We start from the raw sequence: 25,550 nt of genomic DNA, 5'->3' as shown, positions 1-25,550 counted from the left end.
ACAGTGATCATTACATGCTTTAAATATAGTTGAACTATTACATTTAGTATCCCAGATGTGGACTTGACCAAGGAAACTTAACCTGGTTCACTGATCCATGAAATAAGGTCAAGTGAAACTGTCTGACAGGTACCAGTATCTGGATCTGGCAAAGTACACACATAGCCAATATAGTTATCCTTTTACTCATAATAACATAGAAATTAAGAATACTGAAAATCTTTTTCAAGTCCCTGAATCATGTAAATGATGTCAAGGACAATGGACATATGACGAACAGAAACTTCATAACACAATGCATTTACATACAAAGTATGGAAAATCAAGGTCTTCTACCTTCCAAAATATTAAGCTTTTAAGAAGTTTGTTGATGCTGCCCAAGATTACGATCCCGATGTCGACAAAGACCATTCATAACTATTAATAAAAAGATCTGTCAATATAAACTTTTTGTTTTAATACCACTGAGAAACATATAAAATGCATTTAAATCTCTATATTAACAATAATCAAAACATATACATCAATGCATTTAAATATTTTATATTAACAATAATAATCAAAACAAATGATAAATAGATAAAAATATACTTAACAAATTTTATGTAGAAATGAATTCAATGCAACTAAATAACATGAAACACGTCCTCTATAACATACAATGCTATAGTAATAGAGAAATAAACTGGCCTATATTATCAAAAATTCATTTTTCATATTGAAAGTTCATGCAAATTTATACAGATATACACTTAGTTTTTTAATTTCATTTGTACATGATATATGGTAAATATACAAGTCTTTGACTATTAAGAAAAACATTATTTGTTCTATCTAAATCTGAACACTTAATTTCATTTTTAATAAAAAAAAGAATATTTAACAATTCACATTAAATGTAAGAGGAGGGTCGGGATGAGGGTCATCACTTTTTATTCCCTTATTTTTTTTAGAAATTTAACTCTTTTTACATATTTTGGCACATTATTCAATACTTGTTATATTTTTCCTCCTCACATCAATTTTTTTATTACATTCATGAGAGATTATTTTCTTTTCATTTCATTTTTCCTCTACTACATTATTCTCTATTCTTTATTTTAACCCCATTTTTTTTATCTAAATATTGTGTCCATTATTTTTACCCTGTTTTTTTTTCAGTTCTTTATTTTTGTGTGCCCATTATTTTTACATTCAGTAAACCCTACCCAGACTCTCATGTAAGTAGCAGGCCATTGATTATCATTATTTTGTTCATTTTATCACTTTATTTCCATCTACTGTGATGGTAGATAATGAAATATTTGTTCATTATTTAATTTTGTCAAGTGTTGTTATTACATAAACTTGACGGAATTTTACATTATCAAACCTCCCTTTTTGTTGAAATTTTGAGTATTCTGCTATGATTTCCCACCAAAATTATGATTAAAACATACTCATGAACTACACACATGGTATACACTAGTTTGATCAAATTTTGTCCAGGTCAGATATTGAAATCTGTAGATAGTTTTTACAGAAACTTTTATAACAGAAATGACAAAACCAATACATGCAATATATCTTCCCGAAAAATGTTGTGAATGACATAATTAACTTGTTAGACTAGCATTTCACAGCTGGCTATTAAATTTAATTTTGTAATAAACCATTGATGAATTTTGTCTACTTCATTCTTTCTATGTTCATATTTTGTTCTATGTACATGCCGAAGCATCTTAAATGTCTAAAAGAAAACTATCAGAGTTCATCATTTCTTCTTGTTAGCGTGGATGGCATAATGGTCCTTCAGGTCATCAAATATATCCCTGAAAAATTAAAATATATAATCAATCAAATGTCTCAATTGGCTGGGTTGCAATATATATAAAATTGAGAATGGAAATGGGGAATGTGTCAAAGAGACAACAACCCGACCATAGAAAAAAACAACAGCAGAAGGTCACCAACAGGTCTTCAATGTAGCGAGAAATTCCTGCACCTGGAGGCGTCCTTCAGCTGGCCCCTAAACAAATATATACTAGTTTAGTGATAATGAACGCCATACTAATTTCCAAATTGTACACAAGAATGTATGTATGCCCAGAAAAATGTGAACAAATTTTTTAAACAATTCCATAATCATTATAATAGCAGGTTCACAACATCAAAGAGTTTTGAAACATTCAGCAGCGTCTTAAGGATCTTGGTTGCAAACCTGAGCAGTTAAAAATCTTTTTAAAAAATACTGTTAACTGTAGGAGGAGTTGATTACAAAAAAAATAATTGCACAATTTCACACACCACCTGCCTTCACCATACTATAACATGTATAAGCCAGTATTGGAATGTCTGACCAGGCAAAATACTAACAAATAACTACCCATAAAACACTACAGAAATTTAAAGATTCAGCATAAAGGATCATCAAAACCAAATTATTTAAGGCCTAAATTAATATACTGTTTGTTTCCCCAATACCGACCCTGCCAAGCCAGGTGTGGGTAGGTAGGTAGGGAAATAATTTTATCCTCAAAGCTGGAACAATGCCGGTTGATCTGGTAAGCATGAAAATCGGACATGAATGAAATAATATTTGACTAAGTTTGGAAAATAAAATTTATGAGTAGGACCGTTTTTGCAGGGTCAGTCGGGATTGGGGAAACAAACAATATTTTATTTTAGGCCTAATGGCAATGCTGCTATTCAAAACAATTTTTATCACATATCATCTGACTGTATTACTTACTTGTTGAGATAGAAGAATATGTATCCACTTCTCTCACGTTTGGTTCTGACGTCTGTTTCCGTTGTTCTAGATACATGTGAATCGTCACAGCTAAACCAACTGGCCTTTTTAATATCATACACATCACTCACATAATGCCCTACAATATACACAAATACTGGTAATTTACAAATCACCAATATAAAAAACCTATAACATGCACGTGTACATATTCCTCACTATTGACAACAAACTCTTCAGTTCAAGTCAGTAAAATTATTCTGAGAACATCCCTCACAAGCTGTACAAATTGAATAAAATTATGTAAAACTGATCCTGACTGATGTACGAGCTGGTTAGTTTGATAAGATTTTTGTGAAGACTGACATAATGACCTAATGATACACATGAACTCGTCTGGTAGCTTTATCTTATCAACTTTTCTCTAACTTCATAACACTTCTGTGAAAAAGTCAACTACTATAAATTCAGAAATTATTGCCAGCATTTTTTATTGCAATTTTGTCATTTAGACTTAAATGCGATTTTAATTTTTACAATTTTGAGAAAAATCCTGTCAAATTCATATAAAATATTTCAAAATGGGAGTTTAAACATTGCGTTTACAACTCAGTCGCATTTTCGCAATAATAAAAACCTCGCATTAATTTCTGAATTTACAGTATAGGAAATTCTAGGATGAATAATGGACGATAGCAAAACAGTAATCTTAAAGAAATGTGCCACTTACCAACAACAGAACTGCTACCAATGTGATTAACAACACTGACTAGACGATAGGAATATGGTAGTTCTCCTTTCTACAAATAGAGATAATTGTTTATTTAGAAATTTATAAATTATTTACATGATGAATTTTTGTTTTCCCTCCTTTCCCCATTGGCACTGTGACACTGTACTTTAAGGGGTTACTAAACAGTATACTTGATGGTTAAGTTAAATCTATGGTTAGGTTAGATTTGGTTTTAGGTTAGGCTCAGTGTTATACATGTAGTTCACTGCTCTAGGTTAGGGTGAGGAACTTTAATTATCTTCTGTATTTAAATGGTCCTCGGCAGATTTTATTGTTGAGGTCTTGAGATAAAAAATTGAAAACTGAAAAGATATTGACATGATTGACATGGCAAAAATTAATATAACACTTTTAAATCTGACAGAAAATTAAGAGTGGAGAAATAGAGATTCTACCACTGCATCAAGTGTAATACAATATTTATCCACTCGAGACAGTTAATTTTAAAATTTAAAACGTGAGGCTTGCCCGAGCCTTTCAAATATTTAAAATTTAATTGTCAAGAGTGGATAAATATCGTATTACACAAGATTTGGTGGTGGAATCTGTTTCTCTAATGATTTTCTAACATTATGCAGGCAAACTTATTCCTTCTTTTCGAATGATCTGCAAAAAGATGTGTTCTTTCTATGTGACGTGATCAGGCATGGTTGCCTTTTTTTCATGCCGTCACAAAACGAAATTCAGAGGAAAGCACGAAAATTCAACCTCATAATTGGATTTTAACCAATGAAGTACTGAGATCAAACGAACCACAGCATTGATTTTTTTTTTTATATACAATGGGTGCAGAAAGGGGTAAATTGACAAAGAATTAGAGAAACAGCTTTATACCTCATTATCAATTCTAGGTAGAATTTCCTCCATTTCTTTCATTACACTGCCATCAGGATTGTAGTTCTCTTTGTCCCATTGTTCCATTAAAAAATCTGAAATGTATAAATACACTTGTTATAACTGAAATTCTTAAAACTTGTCACAATTAGACTGTATTTTAAATATTATAAGCTTTAAACATTGATAAATGACACTTAAGGAAGAAGCTTCAGATTTGCATGTATTGTTCACCTTCAAAAGCAGTCTGCACCAAAATCTTTTCCAACTACTAGTCAGAAAACCAATATCTTGAGGCTTTTATTATGCATGTTTAATACCTGTACACGCAACATTTTGCAAACATTTACCTGTCCAAATAAAATTTTACTAGCATGGAGCTTCAGACACAAACTGCAAATATGTCATATAAATTCAAAATAAATTGTGACAATACAAGGAGCATTCCCCCAAAGTTTGAATGATATTCATGACACTCGGTTCTTTAGCAGTCAGGGGTGCTACTTAAACAAGTTATTTCATTATCACAGATTTCAGTGATTTTTTAAATTTAGCATTAAGTGATTTTGGAGTTTTCTTTGATCTTCAAATGCTAATTTCATTGATTTTCCATGTTTCCCAAACTTTACTATAATTTTCCTACATAAATCAATCATCCCTTTATCTTTGGATATCAATTTTACCAGTGCGCTTGGGCAGTAAGTTAGTGTGCTAAAACTTTTAAAAGTACCTTTGGGAATTGTTCTGTGATCAAATATTGATTAACTACTCTCACTATCAGACAAAGGTCAACAATATAAGGTGACCTGATTGGTTTTCTTTTAGAGTTAGAATGATTTATTTTAACAATGTTTAAGGTTATTCCCTGATCTAAAAATTATTCCAGTTTTTGCATATTCAAATAAACTGTAAAAACTGACAAGCTAATCAAGCAAAAAGACAATTTCTACATGTACATAGTTTTTTTTTCAATAGAATTCTTGTCCTTTTACCAATCAAAATATCAAGCAAGTGTAAAAAATATCCCAAAAATGTTCTAAACACTTATTCATTGTTATTGAAGTGATTACATTTTAACTTCTCAAATTACTTGTTTCAGTGATCTTGAAAGGTCTGTGTGAATTATTTTAATATTACACAGCCAAAATCACTCAAAGTGATTTAATCCCTTGTTTAAGTAATACCCCTGACTGTTTAGTATCAGAGAAGATCTTTGAAAATTAATATGACAACGATAGATGCCTTACGGATATCATACAGCAAGTTATGCAAAAAATGTTTTTTTTCTAATTTCAGTCATGTACAATAATTAATTTCTGTAATTGACCACATACATATAAGTCATGTAAGTAATTCTCTTTGTCATGTTTGCTGATGTTAATTTTTAAGTTTTCATGGTTTTCCATTCATGTAAGAAATTTTAAGTTTTGTGTAAACACACCATGTACAATGATGTAGATGGTGCCAATTTTAGTGCACAACATATGCATATTTAAAAATCCAAAAATACAATATTGGTCAAAGCAAACTTTCATGTTATAATTAAAATGTATTTTTCAAGATAAATTTAAAACACATCAATAAAATATTACCATCCTCTTCTTTACAGAACAGGTCTACAATATCTGTGCCATCCTGCGATACCCCTTTCCCTAGCTGTGGACGGTTTACAGTCTTCAAAGGTGTAATGTCTGAAGCCGTCATTTCATCTACCATCAAAATATTCTCTATATCTTTTGATAATTTGGGTTTTGATTCCATGTTGGTCATCGTGTTTCCTTCCTGAGAGTTTGAATTATTTGTATTTTGTTTTTCAGAATCACTATCACTAATCTCCATGCACTGATCGGAAACATTTAAATTTGAATTTGATTGCGTACAATTTTTAGACTTGATTTTTGAGCATTTATCAGTCTCGCTGTCTGTGTTATCAGAAATAAGCATTACTTCATTTTCAATACTGGCTTCATCCTCTGATTTCATATTTTCATCAACCCTAATGCCATTACATTGAATATTTTCCTCGACAATTGTACCATTTGACAAATTTGAATCAAAGTTTATAGAGATTTGTTTGTCTCGAGAACATTTTGCGACTGAAGAATTTGAATGGAAATAAGAATTTTCTGTTAATTCGTAAGTTGATTCATTTTCACATGTCTTAAGAGGTGAGCAACCATTATCCAATTTTATCCCTGAATTACTTTCTGTCATTTTATTATCTCCTGTATTACTTTCTTGTGCGGTTCTAAAATATTTTGAGGTAACGCTATTATCCTCTACACCATTTGTTCTAACACCCTCGTCCCTAAAAAGTTCCTCAGCCACTGCAGACCTATATTTCTTTCTGATCTCTTGGGATTCATATGAATCTTGTATCATTTCAGAGCTACATTCCTTTCGGATATCCTCTGGTGTGTAGGAATCATGCATCATTTCAAATTCCATCATACTTCTCCTCAAAGCCAATTCTATTTGTTCCTCTTCTGTCATGGATCCTAACTGCTTGTCATAATCTGAAATATGACAACTGAATGTTTTAAAGGAGTAAGTTCGGTAAGGGCCATATTTGGCCCCAATTATAAAGTTCATAGTAACAAGACAATAAATGTTTTAAGTTGCCTTAAAGACATGTGAGAAAGTTTTAACTGTTTTTAAGTTTAATTCTAACACGTTGATTTTTACATCCCAGAAAGGTCAAAATAAGGGATTTTGGTGAAATTTGACAAAATCAGCTGGATTTGAACCAAATAAAGGACAAGGAAACATACAGTGCATGCATCGACAAGCTTAATATTCAAATAAGACATGTGAAATGTCTTCACAAACATTATTTTAAAAGATCTTTGTTGTCCACGTATGCGCTCTATATATCCTGTCCAATAATCTATGCAAATTTACCCATTTTCATAGATTTTTTCGTGAAAAACCAATATGTGTACAACTTGTGACGTCATAATGAATCGCAGAACGTAAGATTTTCAACAAAAAGGTTTATATCCTATCTATTCAATGTATTAGCTATAATTTATTGTGATATTGGTCAATAAATCAGAATTTGAATTTTTACGCTAATAAAAGGGGGCCATTTTAGGACCTTATCGAACATACTCCTTTGGTTATATAATTAGGCCATGATTAGTTTTCTGGTTTGAATTGTTTAACATTTGTCATTTCAGGGCCTTGCACAGCTGACTATGCGGTATGGGCTTTGCTCATTATTAAAGGCCGTACAGTGAACTGTAGTTGTTAATTTCTGTGTCATTTTGGTCTCTTGTGGAGAGTTGTCTCATTGGCAATCATACCACATTTTTTTTTATATTACACAAATATACATCATTGCAACAAGAGAGTTGCTTCTTAAGAGAACATAACCAATTCATATTGAGCTAGGTTTTTTATTGGTTGCTGTCTCATTGAGGTTTTCATACCTGCCAACTGTCACTATTTGCAGGGGATTTCCCCCATGGAGGCTCCCAAATTGAATTTGAAAGAGCAATTTTGTCCACAATTTTAAACAAAACAATAAATTTTACAATGGTTGTAGGCTTGTAATAGTATGAAGAATCCAAAAAACAACATTAAAATGTATTTGAAGACCCCCTTGAAGGTTTTCAAGGACTAGGTCAGCCATTTTGCATGCAAAACCCCCATGGGCATTTTGAAAAGTTGGCAGGTATAGGTTTTATATAAATGAGTTTTAAAATCAATTTCCATAAACAAACAATAATCACTGCTTGTTTCCATGGAAATTAGAGGTGCCAATGGAAGACTGTAACCAGTGGTTAAATTTGAAACAAACTAAGCAACCACTTCACAGTATTTGGTTTCATAAATAAACCATGTTTGTGGATTCCTGTACTTTTGATATTTGTGGATTATAGACATACCATGATTCCTGCAACTCACCTCTTTCTTGTTATTTATGATATATCAGTCATACTATGCTCTTTACCATTTGTGCTCATTGTAACTTTTTTATTTGGTTTATAGACATACCCTGATCATTGGCAGTATGACCAATAACCTTTGTGTATATTGTAACTTTATAATTAGGTTTATAGACTTACCATGATCAGTGGGTGCACTTTCTGGATCATTTCTGCTCATTTCCAATACTTTTTTAAGATCTCCATCTTCTGCCATTCCATCTACTTCATCAAGAAAGCCCTACAGAAGAAACAGAGATCTCATATAAATATCTGCTTATAAAGTTATGATCAATCAAGAAGACTTTACTAATACAATTAAGATCTGTACCTAGAAAGTCTATGGATTAATAAAAGAGGTTCCCAATTAGAAAGCCCTATAGATTTCAGACAGAATTTCTTATTAAGAAAGCCCTTGTAATATATATTCAATGACTTGATAAAAATCTTTTCTTGGCATACATTTTTTGAAGGTTACCTAACAATGAACATATTAACTAATTTAAAGTATTTGTGACCACAAATGATGTCATGATGCCATAAGCAAAATCTTAACCCTGAGGTTCTTTTTTTTCCAACTATGGTAAACAATCTTGAGCAAAAACTTAACTTTTTCTTTCTTTGTGGTATAAAAAGTACCCATGAGTAATAATGAATTCACAGTATTTGACACATTCATACATAACATTTGAGGTGAAAAAAGGGAGCTATAAAAACTTTAACCTGGTTTCTTCTCTTTTAAATTAAGGAGAGATGAAAGAAAGGAGGAAAGGTATATGTTACCTGGTTCCTATCATTAGCTTCTTTAAGACTTAGTTCTAAAGCCTTGGCTAGTTCAGGGTCATCAAAATCATCATCTAGTGTCAGCTTTCTGTCCGTTATCTGAAAAATACAAATTTATAAATGATAAAATCAACACTTATAAAATATACTTCATTTCTCTAGGTGTGTTAGGTGTGTTTAAAGGCTTCAATTAATTATTTTTTAGAACTTTATCAGAATATTTTCTCTCTCAATAAAACAAATTATGTTCTCAAATAAACAGCTTTTTGAGAATCTGTGTATATTTTTTAACACATCAATTGGATACACAATCATGAATGACAACAAAAACAAACAATGCTTTAAATTACTACTATACACATCCATTTTACAAATGTTTTAATGAAATTGCCCTCATGTATTGCTATTTTGTTGGACTGGTTAATTGAGTGCTAAGTAGTTGTTTTGATACTGACATGATTTAAAGCTCATCTTTTTCAAATTCTCTTTTAAAAAATTTATAGAAATTAAGAAACTAAGGTTTTATCTCACTTAGGCAAGGTTGACTTTGAATCAATTTTTAGGTTGATTTTTGTCATATATAAATACATTCTTAGCTTTCTAATGTTTGGGTTTGTGACTTCCTGATGAAGGTAAATCCAGAATAGCTCTTTGAAACAGGATCTGTATACCCTTAAAGAGCACCTGAGATCGACCCCTGTTTTTGGTAAGGTTTGTGTTGAGCACTCAGTCTTTATTTTTCTATGTTGTGTTTTGTGTACAATGATTTACTATGGCAATGTAATTTTATTTTTAAATTATAAGTTCAAATGTCCCTTTGGTATGTTTCGCTTCTCTTTTTGAATGCAAAAAAATCATGAAGTGTTATTTTTGTTGATAAGCACAGAAATTAAGTTAATTTTCATTTTCCTTTCTTCAGATTACTTACAATTTCTGGTTCCTCTTTGAGTTTTTTAAAAGGTGTGCTGGTTTGTTGTATAGAAGCTTTACTGGGATCCTCATCAGTATTAAAATCTGATAATGCTCGACTCTTCTTAAATCTGAAACTGTTACAAGTTGTTATAGCACGATTATAATTGAGTAGTTAAGGAGGCTCGAGGGTATAAAAATTTCAGAAAAAAATAAACATTTGTTTTTTATTACAAATTGTATTTATTACCTTTTGTAGTTGTTACTTAATCATATGGTACACAAATCATTCATAACAATCAAGTCGTGTTGGCCCAAGATGAATTTTAAAATGTATACATCATTGAACCAGATGCTCCGCAGGGCGTAGCTTTATACAACCGCAGAGGTTGAACCCTGAACAGTTGGGGCAAGTATGGACACAACATTCAAGCTGGATTCAGCTCTAAATTTGGATTGTGATTAAATAGTTGACACAGCATAGGTTTCTGACACAGAATGAATGTGTTCTAATGAAATTAAAAATTTTGTTTTCTCTTAGAGCAATTCACTATGCTGTTGAATATTATTCCTCTCAAAAAAATGTTTGAAGAAATTTTCTTTTTATTTATGAAATTTCAAATGAGAAAATTGAACCCAATTTTTTTAATCACATCCCCCTTTCCCTTATTCCAAAACTAATCTCAATTAAAATTTCTAAAAGAATTTGCAACAATTACTACTCATTTAAATACATCATAAAATGTAAAAAAACTGCTTGTTATCACTGAATGGTAAAGATTATTTTAATTTATCAGTCGGTAGTAAAAAGTGAATGTATATATAACAAAGATTTAAGTTGATTCTGGACAAAGAAAGATAACTCCAAATAAAAAAATTCTTACAATTAGAAAATTTCTTGCTTACTATTCTGGACAAAGAAAGATAACTCTAATTAAAAACAAAATTGCTATTTCACAATATTTTGCAATAAGATATTTCTTGCCATTGCGCAATACTGTGCAATTGAAAAGACTTGCTATTGCACAAAACTTAATATAATTTTAGATCCTGATTTGGACCAACTTGAAAACTGGGCCCATAAACAAAAAATTGTTTTGTTCATGCATCGTTGACAATTTAATGGAATTTGTTGCGACTGTCATATAAGTGAGAGGTTTAGCTAGCTATAAAACCAGGTTCAATCCACCATTTTCTACATTAGAAAATGCCTGTACCAAGTCAGGAATATGACAGTTGTTACCCATTCGTTTGATGTATTTGGACTTTTGATTTTGCCTTTTGATTTTTGATTTTCCTTTTTGAATTTTCCTCGGAGTTCGGTATTTTTGTGTTTTTACTTTTTAAGTACATGTTTGGATTCAGCATATCAAAGAACCCCAAGATTTCAATTTTTGTTAAAATCAAACTAAGTTTAATTTTGGACCCTTTGGACTTTAATGTAGACCAATTTGAAAATAAGACCAAAAATGAGGAATCTACATACACAGTTAGATTTGGCATATCAAAGAACCCCATTTATTCAATTTTTGATGAAATCAAACAAAGTTTAATTTTGGACCCCGATTTGGACCAACTTGAAAACTGGGCCGATAATCAAGAATCTAAGTACATTTTTAGATTCAGCATATCAAAGAACCCAACCAATTATTTTTTTGTCAAAATCAAACAAAGTTTAATTTTGGACCCTTTGGACCTTAATGTAGACCAATTTGAAAACGGGACCAAAAGTTAAAAATCTACATACACAGTTAGATTCGGCATATCAAAGAACCCCAATTATTCAATTTTGATGAAATCAAACAAAGTTTAATTTTGGACCCTTTGTGCCCCTTTTTCCTAAACTGTTGGGACCAAAACTCCCAAAATCATTACCAACCTTCCTTTTATGGTCATAAACCTTGTGTTTAAATTTCATAGATTTCTATTTACTTATACTAAAGGTATGGTGCGAAAACCAAGAAAAATGATTATTTGGGTCCCTTTTTGGCCCCTAATTCCTAAACTGTTGGGACCTCAACTCCCAAAATCAATACCAACCTTCCTTTTGTGGTCATAAACATTGTGTTTAAATTTCATTATTTTCTATTTACTTAAACTAAAGTTATTGTGCGAAAACCAAGAATAATGCTTATTTGGGCCCTTTTTTTGGCCCCTAATTCCTACACTGTTGAAACCAAAACTCCCAAAATCAATCCCAACCTTTCTTTTGTGGTCATAAACCTTGTGTCAACATTTCATAGATTTCTATTAACTTAAACTAAAGTTATAGTGCGAAAACCAAGAAAATGCTTATTTGGGCCCTTTTTGGCCCCTAATTCCTAAAATGTTGGAACCAAAACTCCCAAAATCAATACCAACCTTCCTTTTGTGGTCATAAACCTTGTGATAAAATTTTATAGATTTATATTCACTTTTACTACAGTTAGAGTGCGAAAACTAAAAGTATTCGGACGACGACGACGCAGACGACGACGCCAACGTGATAGCAATATACGACGAAAATTTTTTCAAAATTTGCGGTCGTATAAAAAGTTCTAAATTATCTCCCTTTGGTGGAAAAATGCCATTTTTTGGCTTTTAAATTGAAATACCTTTTTTAACTCATCGGTGACCTATATTTTTAAATATAATTTCCATATAAGCTGCACTTAAACTAAATAATTGTAAAATTTGAGGGATTTCTGTAATAAATTTCTTTTTTTTTCGATATAACCTTTATTTCTCCTATTACTTCAACAGAAAAAAAACACCTTTACAAAAATGTATGCTCCTTTCGAAGGCAGATTGTGAGCGCAAATAAACGGTGACCCCACTTTTTTATTTTATTTTTCAATGAACTATAAGATAAAGTTCATTTATAGAAAAATATAGAGAAATCCTATATAAATGATTAAGACCGGCGAACCCCCTTAAGTCTAGTTTTAAGGTTTTCGAAAAAAATAGATTCTTTTGGAGATAACTAACCAGGGTAATCAATAACTGAACATGAATCCAAAATTTCACACTAAAGCTTTCATACAATTTTTACTTTTACATTGTACATGATTTTTGTGCTAAAACTTTTTCTTTTCTTTACACCAGATTTAATGATAAAATTTGCAACCAAACACTCATCTTTTGTCTAAATCCTATAAGCAAGTAGTAGCAATTGTTATAGGCCCAATAGCAATTTTACAAGTCCTGAATATGCATTTTATTTGACACTGGATTTTCAACAACCATCCATCCATCATTTTTTGTTGAATGACAAAATTTTGAAGACTGTTTGCTGATTTATAGAGATTTTTCATTTATTTATGTGTTGTTTTGTCATAAATTTAAACCTGAGTGGCTGAGTGTTCTAAGTAGTTTTGAATCAAACCTGCTAGTACCATATCTAAGTTGACTAAAAAAAAATCCTGCAGAAACTCATTGTTTCTCTTGGGTCACTCTGCCTTCCTCCACTAAGAAACATGGCTAATCATTTAAAAAATAATATCAAACAACTCTTTTTTCATATATGTATAGCAGTTTGCAAAGTAAAGAAGTAAAAAATACTTGATGAAAGCTGTTCTTTATTGTAGTTTTAACATGGGTAGGCATTATATTTGTGATTTTTCGTGCTAAAATAACAAATATAATGCCTACCCATCTTAAAACTACAATAAATAAAATTGAGAAAGAAAATGGTGAATATGTTAAAGCAACAACCACCCGACCATAGAGCAAACAACAGCCGAAGTATAGCTTGTATCTATTATTTCGATTCTGAATAGGACACTTAAGGAAATTTCTATGTCCAATAAGTATAATTGTAAAAGCGTTTGTGTAGGCTCTTCCATGTACCTCCCTTTTTTGTTTGTAAAGAAGCAAATGGCTGGCACTGTGATTTTTCAGAGGGAGGAGTTTGAACAGCCAGCATGAACAGTTGTTGTATCTAGGTCAAATATGTCAATTGTGGAATGCAACACGTTACAGACATAATAAATGATTTAGTAACATCATGTGCACCATTTAAGAATTTAAAAGAGTTTTAAAGTAAGGAAAGAAAATATGTAAAGTGCATGATAATTTGCTAGAATTCATTATTCTGAAGTAGTCAATATACGCATGTGCAAACAAATTTTATTGGATTTAGAGCATGGGTTTGTTCACAAAGCGAAAGAAGCATGTCATATTAGAATAAATAATATAATTATGGACATAGCAAATTTTCTAACAAAAGAGTTTTTTCTTGTGATTCATATAGCAAAGTTATGTACAATACATACCTTGAAGGGTTTGAAGGGTTTGTTACATCCAGCTTTCTTCTAGGTGTATTTTCATTCTTTTCCCTGAGTGGGCTATCTGGCACAGTTAGACTGAAATGATAAAATAATGGATAAATATTTCTGAAAATTGTTAGTGACAATATTCGTGACATGATCCATTATATAATACATGTTATATATATATGATGTCGACACTAAATATTTTAATATAGAAATGCAAGGTAAATGAAAATGAAAATTAAAGCATTTTTATCATGTTTATGGTGTCTTTTTTTAAGCCAAATCTTTGAATTATGATATACTTTGTTGTCCCATGAAGTTTTCACCCTTCTAATTTAAACTATTATAAAACAGGAAGGAAGTTTTTGACAAACAAATCTGAAAAGCACCCTTGTTATAACTCATCACTGCAAGTTAATTAAAAAAAATTGGAGTTCATTAGTACTGCAGTAATTTGTAAATCAGCACACTGGAAGCAGGTGTTGAAGCAATCTGAATAATGCTTGGTTATGTGAAAAAAGCCATTAATTTTTTATTCTTATAACATATTTTACCTTTTAGGTTCTGGAGGAGGGAGTGTTGGGTAAGGTGGACGTGTCACCTCTTTACAGTGATCTTACCTTTTAGGTTCAGGAGGAGGAATGGTTGGGTAAGGTGGGCGTGTCTCCATTTCACAGTGAGATTGTAGCGTGAGATATCGTGGAATGGTTATATTCTGACCTGCTTTGGCTTGGCGAGACATATTCATATTGTAACTGTATCTCTTAAGATGTAATACTAAAACTCTGAAAAAAATTCAAATCACTTATGTTTATATAGTTCTATTTTTTGTTTGTTTACATTTAACTTTTTTATTGGCTTAGATTTCAGATTTGCTTCGTTTTGACTTCTGTTTTTTATGACAACATCAAAAATGTAAATAATTGAGTATTTCACAAATGATAAACAAACTATTACAAACATAGTTTGCTCTTGGTTACAGTCTGACTTGTTCACTTTGTGTATGTTGACTTCTCTAATTCTTCGTCAATTTATCCCTTTCAACACCCCTTGTATAAATAAATCTAATCAACATGTGGTTCGTTTAATCTCAGTTCTTCATTGGTTAAAATCCGATTAAGATGTTGAATTTTCTTGTTCCTATTGTGATGGCATGAAAAAGGGCGACTATGCCTGATGACATCTTATAGAATGAACACATCTTTTTGCAGATCAGTTGCAAAGAGGGAATAAGTTTGCATGTGTATTGTTTGAAAATCATTAGAGATACAGATTCCACCACCAAACCTCGTGTGATACGATATTTATCCACTCTCAACAGTTAAATTTGAAAATTTAACTGTCTCGAGTAGATAAATATCGTATCACTCTCAATACAGTGGTAGAATCTATATTAAGCACAAATCAGGAAATCGGTATTCTTATTTGAATTCACATTTTGTTATTTCAGGGTCTTTAACAGCTGACTTTTAAGGGTGACTTTGCTCTTTTTGCACATAATTTTAATTTGAGATGCATGTATGATAGGTAAATCTGTTTCTCTGGTTTTATTTCACATCTTTTGTTGTTGTCTTTAAAAGTATCTGTTTCAGATCAAATTAGTTTCAGGTTAATTTTATCTAAATAAATTGAGCGATAATAACCCCTCACCTTGGTAACTTGGTAAATTTATGAGAGACCTCAGCTTTGTTGCAGTTACATTTTTCACAAGTATATTCTATTTTTTCTTTCCGTAGAGATAATTCTAGGGCATCCTGTAGAGATCTAGGATTGGTCGAATCTCTGGAAAATAAAAAACAAAATATTTAGCATTAAGAATTAAGTTTTGCGATATGAAATTAATAAACATCTATGGTGCTAATTTATCTAATTTCTATAATCAGTGATAAAATTGATTCTGTAATTGTGCAATTGTTTTAAAACTAATGTTAAAGCTATCTTAGTTGGGGCTTTTCTAGAATTAATTTTATGGGGGAAGGAAGGCACTTTTATTAAAATTTGATGGGTGATGAAAGATGAAAGATAACTTGAACATTTAAATGAAATATCCAATTTAAAATGTATGATTGTGCTGTCAAGTAAAAAGTACCTTTCTTTTTTTTGTGTTCTGATATTAAAATTGAGATCGGGAATGGGGAATGTGTCAAAGAGACAACAACCAGACCATAGAGCAGATAACAGCCGAAGGTCACCAATGGGTCTTCATTGCCTCGTGAAACTCCTGCACCCGGAGGCATCCTTCAGCTGGCCCCTAAACAAATATGTTACTAGTTCAGTGATAATAGATGTCATACTAAACTCTGAATTATACACAAGAAACTGAAATTAAAATTACCTAGTTCTAGGCATATCTACAGATAGATCATTAAACTGTTCTTCTTTAGTCACCTGCTCTCCACAGCTGAAATTTTCAAATATGAAGGTTAAAGTTTTATATATTCTATTTTGCATAAACCACATGGTGTTGTTCCAAACTTTCATATCTATAATCATACAAAAACAGGCAACTTCACAAACAAAATGTACATAATTGGTTAACAAAACAAATTAAGTTTTGATCATGATCATTTGACTTAAGATTTTTTTTTAAATTATATTTTCAATTAACATAACACCCTGAATACAGAGCTATAGCTCAAATCTCGTAACAAGCGAACTTGAAGCAAACATTTTTGCTTATTATTGATAATGCTTCATCTACACATTTAAGCATAATTATTAACAATCAAAAGACTATTCTTTAATAGGTGTTTGAGGTTTTTTTTTCATGCATAAAACATTGTCATCAGTGCGGACAAAATGGTAGTTAAGAGACAGTGGAAATAACAAGAGTAGATCCTTTGATATATTTGTTACTTTTAAATAGTGTTTTTTTCCCTGAAGTTCATCCCTCCTATATTTTCCACTTTCCACCAGGGTCTATATAATGTGATTTAGTTATTATTTATCTACATAGATGTTGTGAAAATAGTTGAATCCTGCCTGAATTTCCATTAATTCTAGTACTGTAGATTCATTATTTTTTGTTGGATAACAATTTCCGTGGATTTGTGGGAACTGGTGAACCACAAAATCTAATGTTCAAAGAATAAACATTTTCAATAGGCTTTGTATACAGAAATTGGCAAAACCAAAAAATCAAATATCCACAAATATGCAAGTTTTCAGCAATCCACGAAAATTGATACCCAGGAAAATAAATAAATCCACAGTATCCATGGAAATATATTTTCCTCAATCCATGAAAAGAAATGAATCCACAGTATTTCATTTGTATGTGTATTTACTTTTCACATTTGATCCCATGAAGTACTTCAAATTCAAAGTTCTGTACTGTAGGGTTAACACATTCATGTGGTGTCCTCTCTGTTTCCTCGTTATCCCGATGTGGACTTGGTGTAGACTTGGATATCTTGGTCACTTCTTCTTTTAACTGGTCTAACAACTGACCAAGGAATTCATGAGCATCCTAAAACATAAAACATATGTCAATTTAACTTACGGGAATAATATCAGAAATCTGTGAAACTTTTACAAAGTAGTGTCAAACCCTAAAATATGTGTGCTCCTTGGATAGCCCTTCAAAAATCATGCAAAATTGTAAACAAATTAAATCTGTTCAAATTTTCGTATAAATCATTGTAAATAGTGTTAAATGTAGTATACATACTAATAGAACTTTTTTCTAGAACTTATTACACTATACTGTCAGCACTGGGGTTGCACATACATTTGACTCCAATCTTGAAGCCAGTTTTTTTCTGTTTTGTGGTTCTCTCAGTGGATGCCAGCTTCCTCCAACAATACAAACTAACTTCCATAATTGGCCTTTAGTGCTGAAAGTGGTATTAACCACCAACAAACAATTAGTCTTTTTTATTGGTTAACTTACATGTTGTTGATATCCAGAAAACCTTTTAGCTGATGATGATATAGCCTGTTTTAAATTCCTCAGATATTCTCTTTTACTGATATCAGTAACATTCTTCAATCTTGAATTAAAGACGAGGACCATACACCTGCAAAACAGAGTTACATTCTTATAGGCATGATAAACATGATAAGATCTGAATTCTGAACATATTATCATTTATTTCAGAAACATGCTAGGCCATAAAAAAGAAAAGGTTTGTTTGCCCAAACCCTACCTACCTGGAAAAAAGCTGCCTACTCAAATTCTTTTATTGTCCTGATTTGAAGAAGGTTTTTTTAATCAGATAGGCATGAAGACTAATAAACATCTGATACTTAAATTTCTAAAGAGCCTGTGTCGCTCACCTTGGTATATGTGAATTAAACAAAGGAAGCAGACAGTTCATGACAAAATTGTGTTTAGGTGATTGTGATTTGTTTGTACATCTTACTTTACTGACAATTCTTGCTGCTTACAATTATCTCTATCTATAATGAACTTGTCCGTGTAGTTTCAGTGGAAAATGTTAGTAAAAATTTACAAATTTTATGAAAATTGTTAAAAATTGATTATAAAGGACAATAACTTCTTAGGGGGTCAATTGACCATTTTGGTCAAGTTGACTTATTTTTGAGTCTTAAATTGCTGTTCATTATTGCTGTTTACAGTTTATCTCTATCTATAATAATATTCAAAATAATAACCCAAAACAGCAAAATATCCTTAAAATTACCAATTTAGGGGCAGCAACCTAACAACGAGTTGTTCGATTCATCTAAAAATTTCAGGGCAGATAGATCTTGACCAGATAAACAATTTTACATCATGTCAGATTTGCTCTAAATGCTTTGGTTTTTCAGTTATAAGCCAAAAACTGCATTTTACCCCTATGTTCTATTTTTAGCCGTAGCAGCCATCTTGGTTGGTTTGCCCGGTCACAAAACACAATTTTTAAACTAGATAGCCTAATAATGATTATGGCTATGTTTGGTAAAATTTGGCCCAGTAGTGTTAGAGGAGAAGATTTTTGTAAAAGATAACTAAGATTTATGAAAAATTGTTAAAATTGACTATAAAGGGTAATAACCCCTAAAGGGGTCAACTGACCATTTTGGTCCTGTTGACTTATTTGTAAATCTTACTTTGCTGAACATTTTTGCTGTTTACAGTTTATCTCTATCCATAATAATATTCAAGATAATATCCCAAAACAGCAAAATTTCCTAAAAATTACCAATTCAGGGGCAGCAACCCAACAACGGGTTGTCCCATTCATCTAAAAATTTCAGGGCAGATAGATCTTGACCTGATAAACAATTTTACCTAGACAGATTTGCTCTAAATGCTTTGGTTATTGAGTTATAAGCCAACCAGATGCTCCGCAGGGCGTAGCTTTATACAACCGCAGAGGTTGAACCCTGAACGGTTGGGGCAAGTATGGACACAACATTCAAACTGGATTTAGCTCTAAATTTGGATTGTGATTAAATAGTTGACACAGCATAGGTTTCTGACACAGAATGAATGTGTTCTAATGAACTTAAAATTTTAGTTTTCTCTTATAGTAATTCACTATGCTGTTGAATATTAATCCTCTCAAAAAAATGTTTGAAGAAATTTTCTTTTTATTTATGAAATTTCAAATAGAAAAATTGAACCCAATTTTTTTAATCACATCCCCCTTTCCCTTATTCCAAAACTAATCTCAATTAAAATTTCTAATGGAGTTTGCAACAATAACTACTCATTTAAATACATCATAAAATATTAAGATGTAAAAAAAAACTGCTTGTTATCACTGAATGGTAAAGATTATTTTAATTTATCAGTTAGTAGTAAAAAGTGAATATACATTGTATATTGTATATAACAAAGATTTAAGTTGATTCTGGACAAAGAAAGATAACTCCAATTAAAAAAAAATCTTGCTATTGCAAAATATTTTGCAATTAGATATTTCTTGCTTACTATTCTGGACAAAGAAAGATAACTCTAATTAAACAAAAATTTGCTATTTCACAATATTGTGCAATTAGATATTTCTTGCCTAAGCAATACTGTGCAATTGAAAAGACTTGCTATTGCACAATACTTAATATAATAATTTTAGATCCTGATTTGGACCAACTTGAAAACTGGGCCCTTAGGCCAAAAAAAAATATATGTCTGTTTCCTGTTTCCCGACCGACCCTAACTCAAACCCCCGACCCTAAATCTTTTTATTCAAATCCGGAAAAAAATCGGTTCCGGTCCAGAAAAAAAATCGTTTCCGGTCCGATCCAGATCCGTATTTTACTATGCCCAAACAAAAAATGGCTGCTCCCAGCACAAATGTGCCACAATAAGCGAGTTTAAAATGTCAGCACTTGGAGGATTATTCAATTAAAGCTTCTTTAAAGGGATTAAATCATTTTGGGGTACAGGACTCTAACCAAACATGACATATAACCGACTGAAAATCTGACAGGAAGTGCAAAAAAAAAAAAAAAAAAAAAAAAAAAAAAAAAATCCCGACCTACCGACCCTGATTTTTTGGCCTTGGAAGCAGGAAACAGACATATATTTTTTTTTGGCCTTAATCAAAAATCTAAGTACATGTTTGGATTCAGCATATCAAAGAACCCCAAAATTTCTATTTTTGTTAAAATCAAACTAAGTTTAATTTTGGACCCTTTGGACTTTAATGTAGACCAATTTGAAAACAGAACCAAAAATGAAGAATCTACATGCACAGTTAGATTTGGCATATCAAAGAACCCCATTTATTCAATTTTTGATGAAATATCAAACAAAGTTTAATTTTGGACCCCGATTTGGACCAACTTGAAAACTGGGCCAATAATCAAGAATCTAAGTACATTTTTAGATTCAGCATATCAAAGAAACCAACTGATTAATTTTTTGTCAAAATCAAACTAAGTTTTATATTGGACCCTTTGGACCTTAATGTAGACCAATTTGAAAACGGGACCAAAAGTTACATACACCAAAAATGAAGAATCTACATACACAGTTAGATTCGGCATATCAAAAAACCCCAATTATTCAATTTTGATGAAATCAAACAAAGTTTAATTTTGGACCCTTTGGGCCCCTTATTCTGTTGGGACCAAAACTCCCAAAATCAATACCAACCTTCCTTTTATGGTCATAAACCTTGTATTTAAATTTCATAGATTTCTATTTACTTATACTAACGTTATTGTGTGAAAACCAAGAATAATGCTTATTTGGGCCCTTTTTTGGCCCCTTATTCCTAAACTGTTGAAACCAAAACTCCCAAAATCAATCCCAACCTTTCTTTTGTGGTCATAAACCTAGTGTCAAAATTTCATTTTTAGGCCAGGTGAGCTAAAAAAGGAAATGCCTGCCTACCTACCGACTGTCAACCTTGGGTAGGGTTTGGGCAAACCAACATATTTTTAATTGTGGTCCTATTGTAACAAACATCTCCTTCTTTTTATATTAAAGCATTTTGCTTCTCCTGAAATGGGATAGCTGGTGAAGTCAGAAATGTGTCTGAAACCCATCATTGAAATTTTGAGAAAAATACTTTTTAAACAACAGGATTTCTATTTGTTATCTTTTTATTTTCTTCGGTTTGGATTGTTTTGTTTATTTTCTCTTTTGATGCAATCATTTTACTACATAAATAATATCCACAAATTCCAATTGACTTGTTTTTAAATTGAAGACTGGGTATGTTATAAACTTACTTATACAACGAAGTAGATTCTAACGTCCTAAGTTTTTTTTGTTTTCATACAGTAGATCTGTGGTGAATGTACTTACTTATACAAGGAAGTAGATTCTAACGTCCTAAGAATTCTTTTGTTTCCATACAGTAGATCTGTGGTGAATGTATCCAGATTAACAAGGGATTGGAGTATTGCATTCATGTAACAAGTATTACCAAGGTTAGAGAATCTGAAAAATACAAAGTCAATATATCATTTCATCATCATTTGATTTTGGGTTGTTTTTTTCTTATTTTCAGAAGCCTTCCAAGATATTGACAAAACATGTTTACTTAATTGTTAGATGCAACATGTTGCTACATAATTTTTGGTTGAACGGGTATGTTGACATAAATTAGAGATATCTCCCCTCTCATATATATATGTATGGTCATATATTAACCATATATATAGTTGAGACCTAGGGTCTATTGATTTGAGGTACTTACTGTATGACCCTGAAATTAAGGTTAGGGTCATAGTAAATTTGACGTTCTAGATCTTGACCTCTGCCTTCAAATCATATATTTGCATCATAAAGTCATATGACTTTATGCATTAGGTTGCAAACCATTTGACCTTGAAAAAGCAAACTGGAAGTGATCTTGTTTAAACCAGAAGCAGTTATATTTTGTACTTATTTCATGTAAAAGTTTATAGAACAATAAAGAAATATTTCTAACCAGAAGTCAAAAATTACCTCCCTTATTTCATACAAAATTTTATAGAAACCGTAATATGTCAAAATAAGAATCAGCATACAATAATGAGCTTTTAAATGTCACTGGAAATGACATTTTAAACAAAATTTTGATATTTTTGAATCAGAAGATATTATGAGGGGAGGAAAGACCTGAAATTGTCTTCCGAACACAATGTAACAATTGGTTTTTAATTTAAATTGATGTGGCTTCAAATTTGTGATTTTTCTTTCATGTCCAGTCTTGTTACTATGAAATGATGCAAAGATGTTAAATATAAGCATATATATCAACTCTTACCATAAAAATTTGCAAGTTTTTAATATTTGATTGAAACAACTAAAAATAGACTTTTTTTACAATTTGAACTTTCAACCTACAATGACCTACATGTATATCTGTTATAGAAATGATAAAAGTGTATTTTCTGGATGGTGGTAATGACAAGTTTAATCCCTAATTCAACAAGATATGTTAATTATTAATAATATACCCATGAAAGTTTGGTTGTTGTTGAGTGGTATCTGACGGTGCTGTTAACTTTGGTTTCATCCAGCTGTAGTTAACATTACCGAGTCTAGGTATCTTTGATGGAGTTGGATCTGGCATTAATCCAGGTCTTCTACCACTGCTGTAAAAAAGAAAGGATACCAATAAAATTATGGGTTTAAGGTGAACCTAACACCTTAACTAAAATTAATTTGGCTAGTTTAATTTTCATTAAATTTTGACAAAACTATTTACTTTGACCCTCTGAAAAAAAATTATAAATTTCAAAAAAAATTGAAACAATCATTTTCTCATAAAGTTGGTTATATATATAGCAATTTGACAAACACTAATTTTGATCATTGAGAAGCTTAATATTTCCTTTACAATACAATATGATTAACTTATCATCATGGTTATTAATGACATTTTTCTTCCATTCCAACCCTACATAATCCATTAAAATCGAGGATTAAACCTGTTGCTAGATGACAAGTTTAAATCTAAAATGAGCCTCAATGTTCTAATTTAAACATAAATTATAATACATGTTAAAATAAATTTACAACATGAATTAATAGTTTTTTAGATTTTATATAAACATCTAAGGAGGAACCTCGATTGATGTTAACTCTTTATCATCACTGACATATATATATAAACTGTAAACATATTTTTATCTTTTAACAAGTGAACTCTTATAAACTTATTAATTTTAGGTTTTATCAATTTTTTGAATTTTAAATCTAATCAGTGTTTTAATCTTATGACAGTATGATCTGTACAGTGTAAATACAAGTTTTTACCGTTTATCTTTATTATTTATGTTTTACTAAAACTAAGTTACATATTTAATCCTAACAAATTTTTAATATTTTATAAATAACTACGCATTTTAAAAATTTATCTAAAACTAGGATATTTTTAATGCGGTGACCCTGCAAACAGGGTGGACTTCAGAAGAACAACAAGAAGAAGAAGAGACGATCAAAATATTTTGCTGATTTTACAGAGTTATCTCCCTGTAGTGCTAGGTACCACCTTAAAGGCAATTTCTATTTTAGCTCAGCAAGCATAAAACTTTAATTGATTATGTTCCAGCTGTCTTTCGTCTTTTTGTCTTTCCAAAATAGTAACCACTAAAAATATTTGTTTGTAAAAGATTAAAACACAGTTTTTACAAACATCTTAACAGAAGATGAAATTTGACATGTATAAATTTCTACTCATTGATATATTACCTCGATAAATGTCTGTGTATATCATTATATAGGAAGAGACCCCCATATAAAACATACACTGTAAATGTAATTTTTGTAAATTTGGAAATTAATGCATGCATTCATTACTGCTTTTGTTGGGACAATCGAAACAAAAGCAAGTCTATATAAATATAGCTGGGTATTGCCATCAGAGTAAAAACTACATACAAATTATGTTATAAATAACATTTTTGTGAGATTTCATTTTTTACAATTAAAAAAAAATCAGAAAAAAAATTCTGAATTTCCAGTAAATAGCTTCTGTTTTCCTGCTTCAACCCAGCTTTAACAATACATACCTAAATGGTGTACCATAAGTTGATTGTGTTGAACTGTGACCATAAAACTTTATTGGAGTGGTTTCTGATGAACGCCACATCTTTGACTTTTCAGCTGCTCTTTCTAAAAACTTTTCACTGTTATTTCTTGCTCTGAAAGAAATCAAGAAATACTCCTAAAAATTGTTATAACAATCATTTCACGATGTAAATTATTTATGAAATAATGCGTAAAGTAGTCTTCTTAACCCTTTCACCGATAGCCGTCTGGAGTGTGAATCCCGGACTCATCAGCAAAAGGGTTAATCTCCATTGCCTAGAGGTATAGGGGGGCAGGTTAAGATGTGAAATCCTACGTCAGGAGACCATGGCCTTTGTTTGTCTTTTTTTTTTTTTTTTTTTAAATAATTGGTATATTTTCATGTATATGTTTCCGAGTCTACTGTGACATCCATTTTACTGAGCTAGTAAACATTTTTGATTAGGGGCAAGCTATTTAAAGCCCACCTCTAACTGCAGGATTTTCTTGCTTTGTTGAAAACAATTTGGTGGCCTGGGGCTGTTGTCTGCTCTTTGGTCATGTTAGTTTCTTTTTTGACACATACCCTGTATTCTAAAATTTTACTTTTATTCCATTGACTTTTTCATCTAATTAAAGCAGAAAACTTTAGAATTGAGATCTTTTGCTATGTATCTTCACACATCTTCTTTAAACAGGTTTTATTTCACATTTAAAACATCATTTCAATTGATTGTGAAATTAGTCTTTTAGTGCATCAAAATGAATAAATACAAAATTATACATGCAGTCAGATTTGCTCAATTTAATGGCCTCTACATACATAAATCATATAAACAATGAGTGTTGAGTGCCATGAACTCTCTGACAGGTAAAAACATGTTTATACATGTGCATGTTTCCTAAATATAGATCAGAG

General features: G+C 31.2%; 1 protein-coding gene across 4 annotated transcripts in view; it reads right to left on the bottom strand.

Moving 5' to 3' along the window:
- Nucleotides 1-650: 650 nt before the first annotated feature.
- Nucleotides 651-25,550, bottom strand: part of LOC134695480 (ubiquitin carboxyl-terminal hydrolase 37-like) — a 35,417-nt gene continuing 10,517 nt past the window's right edge. For 2 of the 4 annotated variants that reach the window (XM_063556756.1, XM_063556758.1), the window contains exons 6-22: nt 24,634-24,765; nt 23,077-23,214; nt 21,938-22,072; nt 18,125-18,251; nt 17,520-17,701; nt 16,568-16,633; nt 15,883-16,014; nt 14,853-15,017; nt 14,233-14,322; nt 9,999-10,116; nt 9,071-9,169; nt 8,429-8,528; nt 5,951-6,874; nt 4,359-4,453; nt 3,462-3,531; nt 2,732-2,870; nt 651-1,811 (exon numbers count right to left, since the gene is read on the bottom strand). In XM_063556756.1, the coding sequence (XP_063412826.1) occupies nt 1,754-1,811; nt 2,732-2,870; nt 3,462-3,531; nt 4,359-4,453; nt 5,951-6,874; nt 8,429-8,528; nt 9,071-9,169; nt 9,999-10,116; nt 14,233-14,322; nt 14,853-15,017; nt 15,883-16,014; nt 16,568-16,633; nt 17,520-17,701; nt 18,125-18,251; nt 21,938-22,072; nt 23,077-23,214; nt 24,634-24,765 (2,770 nt within the window). In that variant the 3' untranslated portion in view covers nt 651-1,753. The remainder of the gene's footprint in view (nt 1,812-2,731; nt 2,871-3,461; nt 3,532-4,358; nt 4,454-5,950; nt 6,875-8,428; nt 8,529-9,070; nt 9,170-9,998; nt 10,117-14,232; nt 14,323-14,852; nt 15,018-15,882; nt 16,015-16,567; nt 16,634-17,519; nt 17,702-18,124; nt 18,252-21,937; nt 22,073-23,076; nt 23,215-24,633; nt 24,766-25,550) is intronic. The other 2 variants (XM_063556757.1, XM_063556759.1) reach the window with 1 other exon arrangement.

Source organism: Mytilus trossulus, chromosome 13, assembly GCF_036588685.1.
Source record: "Mytilus trossulus isolate FHL-02 chromosome 13, PNRI_Mtr1.1.1.hap1, whole genome shotgun sequence".
Lineage (NCBI taxonomy): Eukaryota > Metazoa > Mollusca > Bivalvia > Mytilida > Mytilidae > Mytilus > Mytilus trossulus.
This window is presented reverse-complemented; position numbering and strand designations above follow the sequence as displayed.